The sequence below is a fragment of the Rhea americana genome, unplaced genomic scaffold (genome assembly GCF_003343005.1).
Source record: "Rhea americana isolate MKP2758 unplaced genomic scaffold, rheAme1 scaffold_8, whole genome shotgun sequence".
NCBI lineage: Eukaryota > Metazoa > Chordata > Aves > Rheiformes > Rheidae > Rhea > Rhea americana.
This window is the reverse complement of record NW_028186978.1, coordinates 5,867,345-5,890,173: the sequence shown is the minus strand read 5'-3', so window position 1 is coordinate 5,890,173 and position 22,829 is coordinate 5,867,345. Positions and strand designations below refer to the sequence as shown.

Sequence of the window (22,829 nt, the reverse complement as noted above, 5' to 3'; positions counted from 1 at the left end):
GGAGCGGGGCGCGTCTCGCCGCCGGTGAAGGCTCCGGGGGGCGGGGCGGGGGCGTTTTCAGCTGGTGTGAAGCTGAAGAGCTCATGTTGTAAAGTGGCGGCTGTCACTTGGTGGAAAGTGGTAGCGTGCGGCTGTCCCAGCGTCGCTGGCTTCCGTGCACCCTTCACGTGTTTTTCCCCCCTTGTGTTCGATACTAAAAGGAAGGTGCGTGATCCCCGAGCCAACTTTGAGCAATCTGTACGTGTCCTGCAGCATGCGAAAGAAGTCCAACCTGGCATAATTTCTAAAACCTCCATTATGTTGGGGCTAGGTGAGACGGATGAGCAAGTATATTCAACGATGAAGTGTAAGTTGGTATTGTTCACGTATGTTCACGTGTGAATTTTGTTTTATTGGAAAACAGCTGTAAGCATCTCAAAATACAACAAATTGATGTATGTCAAATCAGTTTGCTGGTGGGGRAAATGTTTTCTGAGCTGTATGAAAAAGTTCAGATAAGAAAAAAATGAATTTCTGAAACATTCTGTTCTTACAGCTTTCAGATTTCTCAGTAACAATTTGACAGGCTGATCAAGCTCCTGTTGATTCAGTGGGAGCTATAACTGTTTCCATGTGACTGTTTTAATATTCATAACTTTGCAATACTTAAATAATGGGCTTGCAAAATAGTTATTGTTTTTAAAGGTGGCAGACCGTAATGTCTGGAAAAAAATAATTTTTGGCTTACCTGCACAGATGTAAAGCAAGTGTTCTTTTGCTTGAGCTGTAGCATGTTCTTGTGGGTATTTTATTTGCTTTGTGGGATTTTGTTTGGTGGGGAGTTTTTTTTGAGAGGAAAAACTTCACAGTGGTAAATGAATGGAAGAATGAATTCAAGAAGAAATTCATAATTCCCATAATTTTTCTGCCAGATCCAGTTGAAAGAATGTCTACCTGGTACTTTATTCTTTGTTGATAAGCCCTTAGATAGAATGCCCTGGTATAGCGTAGTTTTTCTATAGCTACCCTACAATCTGGGCAGTAAAATTAACCATTCCTGACTCTCCCACACTGCCTCTCTGGCATTTCCTGGCCACAACAGCATGAAAGTTCAGATTTGGTGCTCTTTGCTTTCAGGCCACTTTCACAGATGTTTGGAGCCAAGAGTTTACCAACTGCATTCATTCAGTTACTCTAATTTTGTTCCCCTTCCCTCTTGCAGGCAAGAGTTAAAGAATATGTACATGAGCTAGTATTGAACCAGTTTCTTTACAGAACCCTCAGTCTAAACAGACTTCAGGGTGCCAGTGAGTGCAGCATTCCAATCAAAACACTCCTGTTCTACTTTGGAGAAAACCAGCCCAAGTGGCCAGAATGTATGGAAAAAATCATATCTGATTCCTCAGCCATTCCTTTGTTGAGAATACCCCACTAGCTGCTGTGAATATAATTCTTCAGGCTAGCTGACTATCAGGTGTCTGGATTTCCCTCTGTAAGCAGACTTTATGTGAGCTCATTTGCTGTATACTGATTTTAGTATATATTCAAATATTAGCAGACACAGTTTACAAGTGCAGCAGGCACAAAAATTAACATACACCTTTAAGTGTATAAAACTGTCAAAAGATGTTGGCAATTTCCCCTGAATTTACAGCTCTTCAGAATTATGCACGTAACAGCATCAAGACTTAAAACAGTGGAAAAGTGCCAAGCGTATGTGCATACATCCACATTTTATCAAATGAAGGCTCTGACCTAAAGATACAATAAAAAGCAATAAAATAAAAAGAGCATGTCGTCTCTGCAGTGAGACAAGTGACTGCAGTGCAGCATAGTAATATACTTTCCAGCTTTAAACTAGGTAGCTCAGGTATAGCTAGGTCTCCTTGCAGCAGCATGGAGCTCAGAATTGGGTAATTTACATTGCTACTGCTGAAGGAGATCACAAATTCTGTTTACCGGAGAGCACAACRTAACTCCTCTAATGTGCTGTGGAGAAACCCGTGTTCAGACTTGTAATGTAAGTAGGACATTATTCATGTGCCGACAATTCCTTACAATCCTTTTGTCACTAACAAGATATTTTTATTTTTACAGTATTGCGTGAAGCCGGTGTAGATTGTTTGACCCTAGGACAATACATGCAGCCAACAAAACGTCACCTAAAGGTAAAAATGCCTTTAGTATACTGGCAGCATTATGGGCTGTACCTTGTTGCAGCAAAGTTTCTCCTTTCTGAAAAGAGGTTTAATTTGCATCCTTACCATAACAGTGGATGCTGGGAGAGATTTCCTTCCTCATCTTACCTGATCTTCATCCATTATGGGCTCTCTGCTAAAAATGACCTCAGCTATCTCTCTTTCATCTTCTGCCAGCTTCTCACTGCTACTTGCTACTAGCTGGGGAAGCAGTTGGAGCTAAGGCATGGTTCTGGCAAACAAGTTTCAGTGTAAGTGTAACAGCTGACACCATCTTGCCTTCCTTGTTTCAAAGGCTCTTCCTTAATGATACCAGTTCAGCTGTGAAAACTTTCATTTTTCCAGGTTTTCTTATTCTGTAATCTGTCCAGAATTGTTTGAGTCTGTGTCCTGGTATTTTGCTTCACAGAGAGATAAGGTTACTATATTTTTAACCAACTTGGACAATTGCTCAAAATGACCAGTCAAAAAAACAGTGAAGAAAAGGATGAAACAACAACCAGATACTACATTCTGAACTGTTGAGCTGTATTTGAAAAGTGAATTAAATGCAGGCTTCTGGTAAAAAAAAACAGAGAAAATGCATGTGTGTGACTTGTCTGCTGCAGGTTTTAGAGTGTAAAGTTTTGAAATAATTGTATTTCTTGTCACTGCATTCTATCTGTACCACTTCCTTTGCATTATTAGCTGATCACAAGTAATTCTTCTCATTCAGGTTGAGGAATATATAACTCCTGAAAAATTCAAGTACTGGGAAAAAGTAGGAAATGATCTTGGATTCCATTACACAGCTAGTGGGCCTTTAGTGCGCTCCTCTTACAAAGCAGGTAAATTACTGAAATGCATTAGATTATTAGGATGTAATTTTTCTTACATAAAGTTGCAACTGTGAAGTAATATGTAACAAAGTTCACCTTAGCTCAAAGGCAAAAGTGGTCCTTTGGTTTTTATTTTATTTATACATACTATCTTCTGTAGGTCATCTGAATGCATCAGTATGGCAGTGGCTGGTATTTGTACAATTACTGTGTCACTTAAGCTCATTCTTGCCAAACCTTATTTGTACTATACTTATTGCTTGAGGCAGGATTCATATAAAAGAAACACATTTTGCAGGTTTTCCATTACATCCTGCCTCTTGAACATTGCAGGGTTTGGTAGTGGCCTTTTCTTTTTCTTTTTTTTTTTTTTTTTTTTTTTTNNTTTTTTTTTTTGTAGTGGATTTTTGTGGCTTTAGAAAGAATTTGTTTATAGTGCTATAGAAATAGACTCATTTACAGCAGTGATTTTTATAACAAAGCTATTTTTGTGGCTTTAGAAAGAATTTGTTTATAGTGCTATAGAAATAGACTCATTTACAGCAGTGATTTTTATAACAAAGCTCTATGTATTAAGTAACAGTTGATCTTAATAGGATTGTTGTATAGGTCCAATATCCTGCTTTTTTCTAAGAAGAGAGCAGAAAAGACTCAGCTGGGAAACCTTGTCTTTCAGACTATTTAAAAAAAAACAGTTTAAGCAAAATGTGGAGCAAGTTTCAGTAGAAGTTGCTGATAATTAATAATCCCTCTTTTATGAAGTAATTCATCTTTGTTGGAGTGACTTCATAAGATTGAACATAAGCAAAGTCAAGGAAAAGCATGATCTTTAGGGATGAAAGGGTTTGTTACATTAAGGTTTTTGTTTTTACATCTCTRTAGTGGAAGTATTGTACAGAATTGAATTGTAGAATACTGGCAAGGACAGTTGCATTGCAGAATACAATTTTCAGTAAGAATATATTGCTTTGAAATACTTGAAAATCACTTTTGGTGCTTCTTTGCCTTTTAAATTAGGTGAATTCTTCTTGAAGAACTTAGTAGAAAAAAGAAAGACAAAAGCCATCTGAAAAAGAACTGCCTGCTTTAAATAAGTTTACTTTCCAAGGATCCATTTTTTCCAGCCCATAAACTCAGTTCCAGAAATACAGAAGACCAGATGGTGGATGCATGAATAAATTTACTATCTTTCTAGAACTTTTCTCTCACAAAAACACTTCAAATTAATTTACCTAATGCTTCCTGGCAAGGGTACAACTGCTGGTTGGACTACTAGTACTTTAGTGTTCAGTAACCAGTGAGAAGATGGAACTTAAAGTATTGATGAAACTCTTTAAGAGCAAAAGAGGTGGAAGAAGTACAAGCTGAAGATACCAGACAAGTTCAAGTAAACAAGGTTTTTACTACTCTCACTATTGCTGCAATTAGATTCTTGTTAAGATGTTAATAATAAGTGATTAGAGAAGTACTGAYGTCTTGATACATTACCATTACTATGTAACACAAATTTGGGAAACTTGGGAGAACCAAAGAAAGATTGTATATATGACGAAAGCCCCTATTAAGGCTATCTTGAATCACACCAGAGAAAACATTATTAGCATGCTTCAAGAGACAGTGTCTTAAACTGTATCTGAAAAAAGCTAGCTAACCATTCTGATAGTTAATGCTTCTCAGGTACTTGGGTGTCAAAGGATGAGCAGGATTAGTCTGTGGAAAGCCAATTGATTTTATTTAGGTGTCATAATTTAAACCATATAGAAAATCAAAGTTGCCATAATAGCGTAAGTAGAGCCACCCCTAGTTTGAGTGTAAGACTATAGCAAACCCCACTGAGTTGCATACATGCTTCTTCAAAACGGGGTATGCAGAACTGTTGATATTCTGTACTGTACTGTACTTTTAGTTTCATGGGTATTGCCTTACTGTTAAAGGAAAATTTAACAGCTAGTCTAAGGTTTGTTGGTCGCATTTGATCKGGTTACTTACCCCCTGAGGCTTGGTCTAGCTGTTAAATATGAATCGAGCAGAGAAATGAATTGCATTGCAGATGAAATGTGAAAATCATTATATATATTTTTAATTGTAGCAGAAATAAAACATGCTTATTGTATGCTAGCAGTTGTAAATGCATGTCTCTTCCCAGCAATTGGAGCAAGGAACCATACTCTTGCTACTTCAGAATATGCCTCCCTAATAGTTGTCTCCTTTGAACACCTTGGATAACTTAATCAAAATGCAGTTTAAGACTGCTCAAAGTCTTAAGAGAAACATCAGGAATCTGTGTTGTCTGGTTCCAAACTCTTCCCATTCAGGTGTCCTATAGTCAGCTGCAGTATTTGTGCAAGTTACTGGAGTCTATAGAAAGCAGAGTAAAAAATTACCCACCACTCTCAGCAAGGTATTAGAGGACAGATTTAGAAAGAGCACGCTAATACTACAGTTGCTTCTATATATTTTGTTATGTACGAACAACAAAAGTCAAATTACACCAGAGAGGCTAGTGATGTACAGCTGACACCTAACAAAATGAAATGTATGTATTCTATATACTCAAAATACATATTTTTCTATATATACATTGAACACATGAAAGCACCTCTTTACTGAGGGTGGCTGAATACTGAAACAGGTTGCCCAAAGAGGTTGTGGCATACACATCCTTAGAGACGCTCAGAAGCCATCTGGATGGCTTGGGCAATGTGCTATAGCTGACTTTGCTTGCACAAGGAGGTTTGACCAGACTCTCTCCAGCAGTCCCTGCCACCCTCCAACTATTCTGTCTTCATAATACTTTCTCCACAGAATTACAACTACTCTTACACTAGAAGGAATGTGCTAATTAATTAAGCACAAATTAGGGGGAGAGAAACCCAAGTCCTAAAGAACAGAACTAAGAAACAGAAGTCTCAGTGGTGACTGAGACAATGGTGACTGTCAGTTGTGAACTGACAACTAGTTCTGGAACAACAAGGCAAACATTGAGCTACAACTGCCCTGCTTCAGCTGAACTACATTAGTGAAAACCTTCCACTGCTTTAGCATTCAAAGTARGAAGATTAATTCAATAGTCCCTCCACAACGCAGGCAGCAGGCAACACTAACTCCAGGATACCTGTGCATTTAACAGCTGCCAGCTTTTATTAGAGGTCCTATTATAAATAACAGTTTTGACTTGCCTGGGGAGCAGATTCAACTGAATATTGCCGTAGAAAAATTGTATGCTCTTTAAGCATATTAACACCAGAAATATGGGAAGAGGGATTCTAAGTAATATGGCTATTGCCAAATTGTGAAAAGAGGACATTGCATAATAATTATCCTTGACTTTTTTTTTTTTTTCCAAGAAGAGACATAATGCTTCTGGAAATGATTCCGATGTTATTTCATGTTACAAGTATTGCACAAATTGTTCCTGGATGGTTCAGAAATGATCTCATGCTTTTACACAACCATGTCTGGTAGCAGGCACCAAGTTAACAGAAGTTTCATAAGAAACTTTTCTAACTTCACAGTAACTGTAGTAAACAATGTAAAGCARTCATGTTTTGACTTCATAGGTGTGGGGATTTTTAAAGCATCTTTGAGGACCTGTGACAAGGTCCTTTCCTAGTCGGGGGGGGAGGGGGAACTGCTTTACAACTATCTTTTCCATTGCTTGTTCAGTTTTTCCATAACTATGTTAAAGACACCATGCATGCTCATATAAAGCAAGAACCAGGAACTCTCAACTGCAAGTTCTGCACAGGTTTCATGAATCTTCCAATTTTGTTTCCACTGAAGTTTTCATGTTTAGTGAGAGTTTGGGTTGTTTTTGTTTTGTTTTTTTTTGTATACTAAGCACTTGTTCTTGGCAGTTTGTTTCCACAAGGCAGCAATAGAGTAGTTTAAGAACCATTAATCTTCCTTGCAATCAGAAAAACACCAAATTGAGTTTTGAGAATACAATTTCAAGTTGACACAGACTCTTTTAAGAGAATGAATATTCCTTTTTAGTACCATTACATCAATCCACTACTTCAATCTGTGCAGCATAATTAAATGTCATCATGCAGCTGACTAAAGAATCATTGCATCTTTCAGTGACTTGAAGAGTCTGTTAAATCARCAAAAACAGACTGCTTATTTAAGAATAGAGTTTTAAAACAATTTTTCCTACTTGCTTAGTAACTGCCTCTCCTTCATTCAAGAAATATGCCTACTTCTTTACTACTGCATACTGCAAATCATTATAAAAGATGTTCTCAACTTGCAATAAAAGTTCTCAGCTTGGAACAGAAAAAGTGAATAATGAAAACTGTCCCCAGTATTTCATTACAAATAACCCACTCTGCTTTCTTGCATTTCAAAATTCAGTTCAAATTTAAGTTTAGAAAGATAAGCACTATTTTAAGCTCTAAATCACCTCCAACAAAGTAAGTTCAAGTGGAAAAGAATGTAAATTTGTTAGCCACTGAAACCTCTCCCTTAACTACTACTATACTACTCTTAGTCAAAAAACATACTTTCTGTTCAGTAATTTACATTCTTGGACTTCACATGCTTGGAACCAGGCTAGTTTTAACTGCTTTACATTAAGAGTTGAACACACATACAAGGTGGGATGGAGGGACACAGAAGAGAAACAATAACAAAAACCCCCCACAACATACACCCACTGGCATGTATAGTTTTTCTTCATAGATCTCAAGTAAAGCTTAATTTATGTAGTCCATAGTATATTCATAGGCTGCACACACACCACACCACGCTATGGTATTGCCCTGCTTGGGAGCTCCAWCTGTTAAAGCAGAAATGCAAGTTACCTCCAACTCCATTCCCTAGCAACTGTTATTCTGAAGAGAATGGCTTATGATTCACRGTGCTGCAGAAGCTGCTGAACCTCTTTCTTTTGGCCTGTGGTGAATTTCTCCTGCATACATGCAGGGTAAGTATTCCAGTATCCTAAAGGCATATACCATTAACTGTTCAGATCATTTTTAAACCTGATCCATACTGCAACCCCAGTGTCTAATTAAAAGATTCAGCAGCCAAAAGACCAAGCAAGCTGACTTTCCCCCCCAAAACAAGAAGAATGCCAATGTCAGTTATATCCCTTTTGCTCTTGCAAGGGGATCTGCCTCCTCCTCAGCCATTTCAAAAGAAATGCAAACTAGATTCCACTATAGTGGAATCAGTAAGAGGAGATGCAGAAGTTGCATGAATTTGTAAGTTTACCCCCTCCCCCATAATTTCCACCGATTTTGACTGGCTTCTGATGCTCCTCACAGAGGAGCCTTACACTTCAGTTGTCTTGTTCCACAATGGTATTTGCCTGCAGTGCTGCAAGCTTGCTACTGAGCAAGTCCCCACACGGGAGCCGTGGATGTGTACAAAATCTGAAAGCATCTGGCTGGAGTACAGCAATTGCAGGCAATTTAACAAACAACATTGTCCCATATTACCTACCCAAATTATACACATTTCTCAAAAAAAAAAAAAAAATCTTCAGAGATCTGTCCTAAAGCTTAGGMTAGTAAATTGTGTCTACATTTTAGCAAGTAATAGTACTTTTATTAGCAAAAAGGAAGTGGATCTTGTGCTCTTGGTTTAGCTATTGATACAGCATACTTTCTCATTGAATAAATACAGAAGGTATGTGACCAGTTACACAGCAATTCTCAAACATCCTAAGACTACTGTTATTCAGCCAGGAGGTTCCTGCCCCTTTCATTCTGAAACCTGTTCAGTCACCCCCCCCCTTTATCCTCCCCTCCATTTACAACCCCATGCAACAAACTGATCACAAACTGTGCCATTTCAAGGAATTTAATAGCACTGGCCAATTGAGAAAATTAGAACAAATAGAAATAAAGTAATAGTAAAGGCAAAAGTATAAAGATAACATTGGAAGAATGCATTCCTGCTCATTACATGAGGTAGCAAGCTGACTAACTTAYRGGGCTGAATTTGTATTTTTAAATCTCTTCTTAGGACCAGAGGATATTTTTTGCAGGTTGATTAGGAAACCTGCATTCAGTTTGAGTATTCAAGCAGAAAGAAAGGAAAAAATAAACACCAGATAGCTTTGAAGCCAGCATTTGCTTTCTACTTGGACTGATACTGAATTAATTTCAGGTAATTCTGCTTAAATTCAGTGTCCAAACAAACAGCAAGCAGAATGCTCCTCTGCCAAAGCTGATGGGTTACACTGCTGCAAGTGAGGAAAATTTGCCCCAAGAATCTGACTAAATCCATAACTTGTGTGCTGTATGTGGAATGTGGGCAAGACCATGAAGAATCAAAAGTGTTATCTGCCAGTGGATCAGTTTACAGACRCTAGTCCCCTGTCATTAACTACATAATAGATGTCTGCAGAATTATCTGGCCTCCCAAAACCAGAAGTCACTTTACATTTTAATAATGCCCATTGATCCTAGCCAAGATCAGGGCACTATTATTGCAGTCAATTCTCTATTTTAGGGCTCCACCCAAACCTTATCAAATTCATTTAGAACATATCTTCTGACTTCAGTGCTGGTTAGAGCAAACATTTAACAGGGCAAAAAGTTATCCCAGAGGTAAATTATAATCAGTGATACCAGCTAAGCTCTTGATCACTGTCCATAGCTGGACTGAAGTAAAAGAATTTTTTTTTAATTTCTTTTGCTTTCACAGCACTTAATCTCAAGCGCAGTTTAGGAATGTTTCTGGAAGCAAAAATCCACAGTTTGTAACTAATTTTCAATTAAACGTTGATTCATTATTAAAAACTGGTCTGTACCATCTCCAGTAACTGAAAAAAATTATAAAAATAGAGATTTGAAAGTAGACTGAAATCACATGTACCAGGTACCATTTCTAGTGTAAAAATGGTTTTCAGTTTATKAAAAAATATTTCCTTAAAAAAAGCATAGGCTTACAGTTAATATCACTAAGAAGGTTCACAGAAATTCCTCAGTACCTATTAAGAGTTACACTCTCGGTTTTTTTACAGGAGGGTCCTGCAGACTGAACTTAGGAATTTCACAAGAAKCAGCAAAAGGGATTCTTTTGGCTGACACCTTCTTCCCAATTGTTTCAATCTGAAAGAGAAGATACAGTTATCAAGCAAGTGTGGCAAGATAACAGAATCATGTCAGGCTATTAGGGATCTATGAACTTAATCCAGGGTCACGACAGCTTTTAATAGATACTGGAAAAATATAAGTTGCAAAGCACAGACTGTACACCAAGAGACTATTTTGGAAGTACGATTTTTCTTTTAAAAAAAAGAAAAGAAAAAAGACGACCACAGCCTCTTAGAGGTTCCTGTTTTACATGATATTAAAATAGTAGCATCATCTTTGTAATTTGAACATTCATGTGGCTCAACTTCCATGGAACTACAGTATAAATAATATCATAAAAAGTTTCTGGGTAYTCAGAAAAATGAAGATTTAGCCTCCTTTAAAAGTTTAAGATAAAGTAGGTAACAGGTAAGCATCTTTCTTCCTTAATGGAGGGAGTTGGTTTTTTTTCAAGAAAGTAGAATTTTGAAAGGCTGAAGGTAATCAACTCTATTTAGGAAAGTATGTATGAAGTTTGCATACAAACACAAGGTACTGCAAAATTCAAAGTGAGCCAAGCTCTTCCAATTCTTAAAATCAGGCTAATGTAAAAATCACTTAAGGGCAGAGCTTGCAGAGGCCAAACTGCCAACTACTGAAATAGTTCAGAGGCCAAGTTAAGTGAAGGGAGATATAGTTTTCTTCTTAAATTGGATGCAAAGYGCCAGAAGACAACATATTTTATTTAAAACAATCCTAAAGAATAAATTCAACAAAAATCCAGTGAAAATTGATATTCTAGGCAGGCACCCAAGTTATCTACCTAGTTGCATCAGCAGCTTCTAAAGAACATTGTATAAGTAGCCATGTCAGCTATATGTACTATATTTGCCCTTAAGTGCTGTGGTCACATGGTGCTGTTATTAACTATTAAAAGCTATTTACATTGTTTGTAAATAGAATCATGCAACAGCTGTGCTGTAGCTTAAGCAAAGAAAAAGAAGCAGAAGCGGAGGGTGGGAAAGCTTATGACCATTATGCAAATAATCACTGTACTTAGGAGTACATAAACGGAAATAATTTAGCTGAAACATGCATCYGATTTAGCTTCTAGATTTTGCTCTAATTCATGTTTAAGAGGCTTGTACTAGGAGATTATTCTGAGATTAGCAATTTCAGTATTAGTCACACATTTTGTCTCTACTAGAAGTGCTAGACAGATGACTTTCCCCAGACATGTTTACACTGTTGAATGTTGATAGAATATTCTGATGTAGCTTGGATTTTAACAGAGCATCATCTCATAGAACAGGAAGGTACTGGATGAAAGCAGAAGAACTAAGAACAGATGTTTTACAATTAAAGCCTCACCTAAAAAGAAGGGTTCTCTCTTCTAACTCAATCATTCCAGCAGGCAAAAGAAAAAGAACAGGAGTGGGGGGAAGGGGAGAAAAACATACAAAACAGCCAAGAAGAAATCCAGATGGTTACCTGGAAACCAATGACTTGTAGCTCATTATGAAGATCATCAAGAACTCTCCTGCCATCAAAAATGAATGCAGGCTTCAGCATCTTCTTGTGAATACGCTCATAATCTAGCTCCTTTAGAGGGCAAATAGAGCAGAGAATAAATTAACACGTTCTCTTTGAATCTTTAAACTGAACTGAAAACGACAATTTTTACCTTAAACATATCCCATTCAGTGCAGATTACAAGGGCATGAGCTCCATCACAGGCTTCATATGGATCTTTACTTACAGTAACCAGTCGAGACACTGCAATAGAAGGAAAAGGTTTCATTCTGCACAGGGCTTAGTGTCTACCTGGCACACTCCTGGCAAGACAATGTCCTTCCTTGCTCTGCCCAAACAAGGAGTTCCAGGTCAYTCACCTAGAGTTGTTTTCAGTCAAGACATTTGTCACTTAAAAAAATAAATAAATAAATAATGATAGCAGCTGATACCTGGCATCTGAATAAAGTCAGGGCTCTTAAGTGCTCAAAATAAAGCATTCTGATTTAAACAGTTAAGAGGATCTCTAGAATTGGAAGTTACTATCAAATATTCAAATGCCAGCTGTCATAAAGGTCATTGCTTATATGACAGCAGCACACAAAAAAAAAATACATGTGATTCAGTGCATACATCAAGGGCTGCCTTCATCCCTTGACTGCCTCAGTATCTGCCTGGAGACCATTCTTCCATCCCCCTCTAATTCAAGAGCCCCTTGTAAGCATTCCAGCCTCTAACAGCTACTACTGTTCTTCACCCCCCTTGCATGTCAAATAATTCATGTCCTTCACTCCAACTGCATCTGCCATACCACATCCATTTGGAAGGTTTGAGTATCATCTCCTCCCAGTCCGTAGCCAGTTTTCCCTCATTCTCTCCCCACTTGGAGACAGGTCATCTATTCTTCTCCCCATCTGTAAATCATCTCCCTTCTTCCCCTACCTAACAGGGAGAAAGAATGAAGAGCCAAAACACCCCMCCACCACCCCAAAATCCCTAGTCATAGACAACTATTTTAAGTTTTCTTGAATTGAAGGGCAGAAATCAAGTGGGAGATGACACGGGGAGGCCAGGAGAGGAAACTAAGCATTCCACAGTGAATATCAGAATTATTTTGTGACTTCTACTCTGAAGAGGCAAGACAGAACTACAGCAAGACAAGGCTCTGGTCAGGAAGAAAGAGAGTAACACCAGTCCCTTCTATTGCTGGAAGCTTTGTTCTTTCTTCTCATTACACAGAGAAAATTCTTTGCATATATTTGAATGAATATTTGTTAACAACACCACACACACTGGTAGAGTTAGCATTTATCCATAAAATGCTAAGCTGAGAAGGGGAAGTTTACAGTAATCCTCTAAACTATGGCAGATCTCTGCATTAATAAATGTAACCATCAGCACATCACTGCCATGGTGAAAGTTAATTTCTAGTATTTAACCAATTCTTAAAATGTGCAAGGCCTGGGGCAGGTGGGGGGATTGTTTGTTTTTTCCTCCTCCCTCTTCCAGGAAAAATACTTCTCATGAGCATTCCTACCTTGATTATCTTCTGAGACACCAGGATGTGAAAGATCCAAGATGATTTGTTCTTTAGGTACTTTAGGATCATAAATATGGAGTTTTGCTCCTTCATCCATTAAATACTTGCTAATGTAGATACTGGAAGACTCTCTAGRGAAGTGAATCAACCAGTTTAAGAATCAGATGGTTTGTTCTAAACAATGAAAGTCTTCAAGTGTCATGAAAAGACACTATGAGATATGTTTAAAGTACAGCCAGTATAAAAGCTCTAGCATTACATATTTGAGTGGTAATCCATGACAGCAAAATAAGTCTTGAGAGAGGTCAAGAAGGGTAACGTAAAAAACAAATTTACATCTCTTTCACTGAATCATGTATAAGACAGACATTAAGCGCTAGGATTCTGATTGAGCATAATTAACAAGGTATCATGCCCGTGAGCAAACCCTACAAACTCCAGTCAAAGAAAACTATCAAATTCATCCTTTATAGGAAAGCAATAGAATAGCTGCTTTTGGGAAACAGGCTGAAGTACTGCTACTGACTCTCACTTGGCAAAGACAAAAATGTTTACATGCTTCACTGTAGAGGAAAAGGACTCTGTTCAAAAGCCAACTTAGTTTATGCAAGTAATAAGGACCAGAYGCAAGAGATTATCATTAGGTTTAAAGAGATAAAGAATAAATTCCCTCCCTTACTTGAGGGAGGAAAAAAAAACCACACACACACACTTGTTACAAATCAATTTTGTCACCAGAGGTTTAGGACCGCTTATCTCATCTGTTTTCATCAACACAATTGAATGGGCATGTTTAACTGCACAGCTGGTGAWAAACATAGGGCAGCCACATTAACAAATAGAATTTGCTCTTACCTTGTGTCTCCAGTATCCTTTTTGAATGCAAACCCTAAAATAGCAATCTTCTTAYCAGTGACAGTATTGAACAAGCTGTCAATAATACGAGAAGCAAATCTTCTTCTCTGATAGTCATTCATGTCTATTACCTGAAACCAAATAAGACATGACTGTTTGGAAGAGAACTATTTTCAACTAAGTTGATCACATTAGCAATCACTGAGTAAACACTCTTATCAGAAGCATCATTTTAACACARAAGTTCAAGCCAAGCTAGTCAGATGCAAGTTTAATATTACAGAGACTGTGGAAGAAACAGATATCCTTACTCAGCACTACATAAGTAATTCAAATATAAGTTTAGTTAATTCATAGGTTTTTGAGTTGGACCCGTTTCAATCAGTGACTGCAGAGTCTGTTCACATGCATGCTTTCTCACTTTATCTAGTTCAAAGACTAGAGGGTTCTTTTGGTTTTGATTAAGAACTAACACCCCCCTCCCCTTCCAAAAACAAATTATACACATACACAGCAACCACACGCAACAAGTTGTACTCCAGGCAGAAGCATGGAAAGCAGTTCCAGTGTTACATAGGTCTCTAAAATAATGGTAACTTTGGGGGACTTAAATGTCACAAGGACATCCCATCACTAGACTGACATTTCTCTACCTGCTATTGCTGGACAACTGTCAGGTTTTGTAATACCCATTATAACAGATTTCAGCGCACAAAAGTAGTGTGGTAAGTGAGGCACTTAAATCTTTTGTTGGTAACATATGGGAGTTACACTCAGCCTGATTGTTCTGAAGCTTTCYTCCCAGTCTGTTTCATACTTTGATCTCCAACCCTTACCAGGGGTCAGACCTCCAGACCACTGCTATATGAGGGAAGGTAGGTTCTCCCAACTAGTCRAGGTTTCCCATAGCCTGGATCCCTCTTGATTTTGAACAGATTTCAGCCCAAAGCAAGACTTAGCAGTGGCTTGTAGAACACAAGATACAAACAATACAGAAAAGGGGTACCTGGGAACCAAGTTTGAGGAAGACAGACAAAAGCAGCGAGATTTGTGCGCTCCCAACAGAGTAGGGGAACATAGTGGGTCTGGCTGACAGGAGGAGGATTCATGTCTTCCCGCAGCTCTTTTTTCCTTTAGGCATGCCCTAACCCTGTCCTATCTAAAGGCCAGACACAACAGAAGTTAGGTTTCTGGAGCCACTGACTGGCATATCTTCCAGATTCACAGCCCTGTCTTCAGACTGCAGTCTCCCATGCGCACGCACTGGGATGGGATGAAGCTGCTGACAGTGCAGCACTCAGGCCACAAAGGAGAAGGTGTTTACATTGCTGCTTATACAGGTGCACGTGTGACCTGACCATGCGGGCTGCAGCAGGCAGATACAGTGCATTGCTGAGGAAGCAGAAGGTGCAGGTAGAGGGCTGCACTACACAAACATGACACCCAATACTAATTCAGTACCATTTTTTTACCATCTGAACTGTCCACAGGCTAATAAGCTGTAATTCTTTAGGCAAAATTAGATAGCATTAAAGCATTTTTATATGATTTAAATTAGTTTGTTTACATCAGCAAAAGCCTGAAGAGCTGATTTGTTAGGGGAGGAAAAAACCACCACACCCATAAATCCTAAGTATTTCTAAGCCTCTGTGTTGCCAGGATACCAACCGGATTGCATTGAGGAGCATCCTTCTGATCTCAAAGAACAGAGCCAAACCAATTTATCCTTTGTCCCTTTTAACAGAATATTATTTTTCACTATTCATCATATTACACAGCAAATACAGTTAGTTTTTGCAGCTCCTGCTGCTCTTTGCTCTAGGAATTGCCTGTTGTCTGCTTATATATATATGTATGTATATATATATATATATATATATATATATTTTACGAAGTGAAAACAGCAGTTCTTAGAGAAGATATTAGAACCTTGGGTTCCTTCTCTTTCCCTCCCTGTCCATGCATCAAGGCCCATATGTTCAACTAAACCCCTTCTGAATGCACGTACACGGAGCTCCCAGCTTCACTGGATAGGATTGCAAGTGTGTCTACCATGGACTAGTTTATCCTGATGAAAGGCATTCTTGAAGATGGTAACGGTATGAACCTCTTCAGATTGAGGAAAGTATGAAACCCATGTCTTCCTTGTCCAAAGCAATTGATTTAACTGTTAGAGCTACAAGCACGTACCAGGCTGCTGACTAGGCCCTGGCCTGAGGTTAATGCTAATTGAACAGCATTTAGAAATCTRCTGGACAAGATGTAAGACATTATCTGTGATGCCAGCAATTAAGAAGCTGACAAAAGGGAGGGATGGCTAGTTTCATGAGTGCTTAAAGGAGAGATATGAGAACTGCCCATACTTAGATAACTGGAGGGGAATATTGGGGACCTTTTGAGGAGTCAACAGCACCTAGGTAACCATATCAATAGTACCATGCAAGAGCAAGATTACCTGACTAATGTTATAAAAAATACCAAATTTGAGCATGCATATGGCTCAAAATGAGCATGTGGCTAAACTGGGACCAGCGGTGGAAAAGTAATTCTGAGTGGACTGTTTATTTGGCAGGAGACTAGGTCAGAGAAAAGGAGAGAAAGGACAGTCAAAAGGAAATTCTAGAAATGGGAAAATGGATAAGGCAGGCAAATCATGTGATCAGTGCTATCTGAGAGCACCTGCCAGGCAGTCTGGTACCTGTTCACCACAGCCTCAGTTAGGACAAAAAACCAAAGCAGCTGTTCTCACCATACCATGTATATATCAAAGGAGCTTCCTCAGTGAAGAGGACTGGGGAAGAGAGGGTGAGGTACTTCCACTAGCTAGTATGGTAGCACCTGCCAATACAGATGGACCAACCCAGTATCTCTYGGCCGGGCACAGACACAAGAGATCCACACCTTCCTAATCATTTCTAATATTAACTGGGCAACAGCAGCAGCCACATCAATTCAAGAAGAATAGCAAGTTCTGCTGAATTTTTAGAAGATGAGCTATAAGAGTAGACACTCAGGAGAAGATCAATTTAAAGTGCAGAGACAACGCTTAAGTGAAAGGCAGGAGTCCAGTCAGGCCAATCTCTGAACTTCAGATTTTCTACACCATTACTCCTGGGCAACTTCTCAGTCCAATTGTTGTTTTGATTGTCTTTCTTCAGTTCATCTCCCCCAGATAAAAAGTCTAAGCACTCATAAGTTTCAAACAGTCATGTTGGGCTGAGGCCTCTAAAATGTACACACTGTCAACATTAAGGCATTCAATCAGTAACAATAAGGCACAGAATTCACACAATGCTTGAAAGCTGCACACTGAAGAAATACCTACATGTCACAAAATAATAGTGATGAACTCATACCTGTTGCCAATAGCGGGCTACTTCAGGTAAGTTCAATGCCTCACAAAGATGATACACTAAATTCAAAACATCCTTCTGAAAACAGCTACCTCCAAACCCTGAAAGGGGGAAAAAAAAGTTTTTAACCTATGGCTTGCACCAAAAAGATAWTATTCTACTAATCAAATCTTTGGCATCAATTCATTTGGCAGTTACTTCTACAGCGTTACAGTTCTTAGGATAATTTGTTGCTATTCTTCGCAGCAAATGAAGGACTTCAGCAGCTTCTAAAGTCTGACTCCTAGATCTACTTATTTTGTAGATTACCAAAGCCCGAAAATCCTTTCCCAAATCCCTCTGAAGTCAATGGAAATTTTAATCAAATTTCAAGTGAAGATGTGATAAGACAACCCCTGGATTTTTATTTGTAGAAAAAGGTAGACAAASTCCTGAGTTTGCTCTTCTCCCATCCAGAGGTTCAGATGAATAAATATCATCTTAAATAAGTAGGTAAGTCTTCTGCTTGTTCTTCAAAATGGCCATCATAATCAAGAGCCACAGAACACCACTRCCAATTAAGGGACAACTGAGATAGTTAGTAGAAGGATCCTCATCTTCTAGAGCTCTACTCAGAGTCCCAGAGACAACACACTATGTGGAAGATTATAACCACCTAAAAGGTATTTGCAAAACATATTTACTATCTGCCTTTCTCTGTTCCAGAAACTTGCAAAAGATTACATTCAGTAGGGCAATTAAAAAACACCACACAAACTTTCTAGCATCATGAATGTGGCCATGTAGATAGGCTAGTCTTCTTCCATAAAACTGAAGGATTTTTACAGTGATCAACACTTCTATCACATCTTGTTCTCTGGTATCAAAATCTGAACTGAATTAAAGCATGCATTCTTAGTTCTCATGCTTCAGACTGTCAGAGTCTAGTGCAATCTCATCTTGGCAATAAGAGAAAAATGGTTTTATACTACTATTCTACAGTAATACTTTCATACTCTCATGCTTCAAAAGATTAAGTTATCACAGCACTTTTGTAACACTGCTAGTATACCTACTGTGATATTAGGCAAAAGCCTGTAAGGAAAAATATTTCATTTACCAACACTGGCTTTGAGAAATTTATTTCCAATTCTTTGGTCTGTTCCAATAGCTCTTGCCACTTCTTCAACATCTGCTCCTGTAGCTTCACACAGAGCACTGATTGAGTTAATGCTGCTGATTCGTTGGGCAAGAAAAGCATTAGCTGCCTGTAAATAAAAAACAGTACAGAGAACTTGCTCTTCTGGAAGCCAAGGTATCCTACACAAGTACAGAATTAGTACCAAAAGTAGTATTACTTTAATATCTACATATCTCTGTTGATGAGAACAGGAGAAAATGGCCACTATATATGTAGCTTAATACATAAATATCAGTTAATGAGTTCTAAGCAAAATGATGTAATACTTAGTCATACTAACCAGTTTAGAAAGCTCTGACGACCAGGTGTTGGTTGTGAGAATTTTTTCTTTGGGTACTCAGTGCTCATAGACAGTGCACAGAGCACGGACCGCTTTCTGTCCCTCTGGAGAATCATCTCCACCAATAAGCACTCTGTCTGGGTTCTTCAGGTCCTTGATTGCTGTCCCTTCCGCGAGGAACTCTGGATTGGACAACACCTGCAAGCACAAAAATAGAGTTTGAAATAAAGATTAAAAAAAGGTAAAAGCAAAGAGTAAGATCGTCATCTAAATTCACAACTCAGATTATGTTTACCTGTAAATCCAAGTTTGGCTTAGTATTAGCATCAAATATTCGACRAATGCTCTCTGCAGCACGTACTGGAACTGTGCTCTTCTCAGTGACAATTTTATAGCCATTTGAGTTTTGTACAATCCTTCTAGCACATGCTTCAATGTATTTCAGATCAGCCGCCCGGCCTTTTCCCATCCCGTAAGTCTTTGTTGGAGTGTTAACCTAGTTACAAACACACAGGAGGGTGGGGGGAAGTGACACTTATCACACAGGAACTACCGAAATGCTGAAATTGTTAGGAATGACAGACATTTTGCTTCTCAGAGGCCAGCTTAGTTGTACACCACAATTACCCTAGTTACCATATCAGACAAACAGCCGTTAGATTTGTCAATTACCCATTGTGTCTTCTAAAGAAAGCTCACTAGACTCTGTTCATCAAACAGGATTTAAACAGGAGTAATTCATAGCAGCTCCACAGGCTTCTGTAAAACTTAGTGTTTATTCTGGAGACAACAAGAATTTCTTCATGGCCACAGACAACCACCTCTTATTTCTTTTCCCATGTTAGAAATATAAAAAGTTCACTTCAGAAGAATCTTGCAACTARTAAGGCAACTATACTTCAAATCCACTTGGCAGTGAAAGCTAAGCATAGAGCTGCTGGATATTGCTAATACTGAAGAACACACAAAAAGGCACCATGAGCAAAAACATGTAATTTAGATTAATACAGAGGATCCTTTTCATTACAAGCTTAAAATAGAAACAGCAACAACATATAAAACAGTACATCTTACAAATAATTTTAAAAAGTAGCCAAKGGCAGGAATCCAGGTTGCAATATAYAGGCTGCATTAGTGGCAGTTATTTTAGACTTACAAGGAAAAAAAAGATAGGAGAGCTCTATACTGAGGTGCTCTCACARAGGAGTGGATCTCAAGAAAAGAACATTTAAGAAACAGGAAAACWACTGAGCTGTGGTCTATGAAGTTGAATATTAATCAGTTCTTTTGGACTCTGTATTAGGAATAGCCTTTTATATTACAAAAGGCCATATGGTTTATAATTGAATGGTGCCTTCCTGGTGCCAGCAGCCTCCCAAAGGATATCAAAAAAAAAATCCTGTCTTCCATTAATACACTGCATTTTTAAAACTTAAAAACTAAGTCATCTTTGTAACCCCGCATATAACGCATGATTTTTGCATCCTAGTCTAGGAATGGTATCACCTAGTCACCCAGTACAGATAAATCTATATATGTCCTATGAACTTCAGTAGGACACTACAATAAYGAATCTGCACTACGATCTTGCTCCCCATACACCCTTCCATAGCTAAACATCCACACTGTCACTTTGACTTGGAGCCGCCCAATGGTTTATTAAATACTCTACTGGCTTAAAGAAACAAAATAACTSCAGAACTAAAATAAAATAGGAAGCTTACTTAATACTTTCCCCACAGTATACTAGAGGAAATCTGACAATTACATCACCAAATGAACAGACAAAACAAAGGCCTCTTCCTAACATAAGGATATTCACCACATTGGTTTGTTAGGAAAACACCACCCCTCCTCCTCCTCCAAAGGGGAAAACAAACAAACAAAAACACCCAGAAAAAGCAAAACACAACCAACCTTCTCCCCCCTCCCTCTGAACTTACAGAAATAAATACAAGATCRGCTTCTCTAATGGCATCATCAATACTGGTAGAAAAGAAGAGATTTCTTCCTCGACAGGATTCTACCACTTCTTTTAACCCTGGCTGAAAGAGCAAAAAGAAAAGTACTTAAGGTTAACATAGTTAGAAGAGGTGGCAAAGTGCACACTAAAATAGACAGCATGTCATTTCAGATACAGATTTTTAGTGCTTAGTATGACACACTTAAACCTTTCAGATGTAAAATAAAACTTCTGTAGATTTACTGGGGGGAGAGGGTAAAAGGGCTAGAAATAAAAGTTCTTATTCAAAACACACTCCAAACACAGCTTCTAAGTCTTTCTCAGCTATGTTGAGTTGCTGTTTGCACATYAGATTTTAAGCTCCACTTACTGACAGGCTTATGTGCATATTTAATTCTATTACCAYGAGCAACAATTAAAGGAATCTACATCACTCTACAGGTAGTTCTTAAGACACGAAAATTAAGACTTTGTTCTTCGCTACAACAAAAAGATGATTCCAGCCCCTTTCCCTATATACTCCTACCATCTTCCTAACCCGTAAAAAAAATTCTTCCACCAAATTAACAAGTTGATCTGACTTGGATTTCAGTATAAGACAGACAGCACAAAGGAAAGGAATTTTTTAAAAAAATCCCTTTTTTGGTAACCACCCGTGTTTGGAACAGGTTAGGTGTATCATGGAACCACACCTACCGTGGGCAGAATCACTGTCACCCTTTGATGAGATACTGTCCAGAGACACATTGTGCAGAGCCCATTCCCTTCTCTAACAAGCCCTACTCAGGCAAGAATGATAAAAAGCCACATGCACRTGAGCAATTCTGTATTAGAGWCATCTTCGTAGATGATTCCAGTTGCCAGAGACAAAAAAAAAAAAAAAARAGCTTTATTTGTTTGAAAATAAAAGTTGTGCCCTRTAGCCTAGTAATCAAAGCTCCAACAYACAAAACGCCTACCACGACATGAGACACCTGAGTAAGTGCCAAAAAGGCAAAGGTTCACTGGAGGAAAGAAAGAAGSAGAAGCTTTCTGTAGGTGAGACATTTTTGCTGTCTCACTTTATTGTCATTTTAGTTACAACATTTGATATAAAGGTCAATAGAGGTAGAATAACGTGCGCTACAATCCATCCAAACATGCCAACAATGGTTTTATTAGGAGACAGATAAAAAGGTAGCTCATTAGAGAGCAAAAGAATATCCTTGTCCTTCCTGACACTGGCAAGAGAAAAAACAAAAAAAATACAGAGTCCCTCAGCATGCTGTGGCTGAAATTTGCAAACATCTGAACTCACTCTTGGCAGTTTCTGTACATTCTTTGTAAGCAAAAGACACTATACCAGGAAACAAATTTTTTGGGTTTTCTTAACGCATCAAAACTAGCTCTACTTTTAACTTGCTCAACCTAAGTATTAATACAAAACAAAGTTCTTACCCTCGTGAACTTTATTCATTTCTCACCTGCTAATCTGTGCATTATAAAGCTTTTCCTTTTAAAAATTAGGACAAAGGAGATCCGCTAGTCTTAGAGAAGTCACATGTTATAGGTTTGGATTTTAGGGAACTTTAGAAAACTACGGGGTGTTACAACACAAACAGGTTCCAGAAGACTTATTCCAGCAAAACTGTAACTGTCAATATCAAGCAACCTGCCTTGCTTTGAGGAATCCAAGTGAAAACAAATTTTCATCCCCACTGAGGAAGAGAACTTAGATCTACAGCAGAGTCTTTCCGTGACAACAGTACCCCCATAAAAGAGGGCAGCTATTCTTTAAGGGTGACAAGCTAAAAAAAGTACCAAGTGCTAAGAGAGGTACAGAAAATGCTGACTTATGTTCAGAATAAAGTGCTTCTATTAAAAAAAATACTTTAAAAAATTATTTTAGTCTGGCTTAGTTTTTCCCACTTGGAGGTTTTCAGCGCGAGCGAATCAGAACATCACACAGCGCTGTGCCACAACCTAGCAGACAATTTAACGGTAACAGGGCCCCTCGCTCAGTCACAGGTATCGGGATCCTGCAAGAAAACCAGCACAGCTCACCAGACGAAGCCGCGCTGTCCCGGCTACGCCGCTCGCACGCGGGGCGCAGGCAGCCCCGCGCCGGGCCCCGCCGCGGGGCC

The 22,829-nt window shown here is 38.6% G+C and overlaps 2 protein-coding genes across 2 annotated transcripts in view; one reads left to right on the top strand and one right to left on the bottom strand.

Annotated features, from left to right (window-relative positions):
• The window catches only part of LIAS (lipoic acid synthetase), an 11,498-nt gene extending 6,385 nt beyond the window's left edge, over positions 1 to 5,113 (top strand). The window contains exons 8-11 of the mRNA XM_085322778.1: positions 201 to 346; positions 2,077 to 2,147; positions 2,893 to 3,004; positions 4,013 to 5,113. Of these exons, the coding sequence (XP_085178904.1) occupies positions 201 to 346; positions 2,077 to 2,147; positions 2,893 to 3,004; positions 4,013 to 4,065 (382 nt within the window). The 3' untranslated portion in view covers positions 4,066 to 5,113. The remainder of the gene's footprint in view (positions 1 to 200; positions 347 to 2,076; positions 2,148 to 2,892; positions 3,005 to 4,012) is intronic.
• Positions 5,114 to 8,787: 3,674 nt separating this feature from the next.
• The window catches only part of UGDH (UDP-glucose 6-dehydrogenase), a 15,160-nt gene continuing 1,118 nt past the window's right edge, over positions 8,788 to 22,829 (bottom strand). Inside the window, 11 exon segments of the mRNA XM_085322847.1 lie at positions 8,788 to 10,059; positions 11,515 to 11,625; positions 11,708 to 11,799; positions 13,073 to 13,206; positions 13,931 to 14,061; positions 17,287 to 17,384; positions 18,383 to 18,530; positions 18,744 to 18,941; positions 19,039 to 19,239; positions 20,687 to 20,788; positions 22,750 to 22,804. Of these exon segments, the coding sequence (XP_085178973.1) occupies positions 9,949 to 10,059; positions 11,515 to 11,625; positions 11,708 to 11,799; positions 13,073 to 13,206; positions 13,931 to 14,061; positions 17,287 to 17,384; positions 18,383 to 18,530; positions 18,744 to 18,941; positions 19,039 to 19,239; positions 20,687 to 20,788; positions 22,750 to 22,804 (1,381 nt within the window). The 3' untranslated portion in view covers positions 8,788 to 9,948.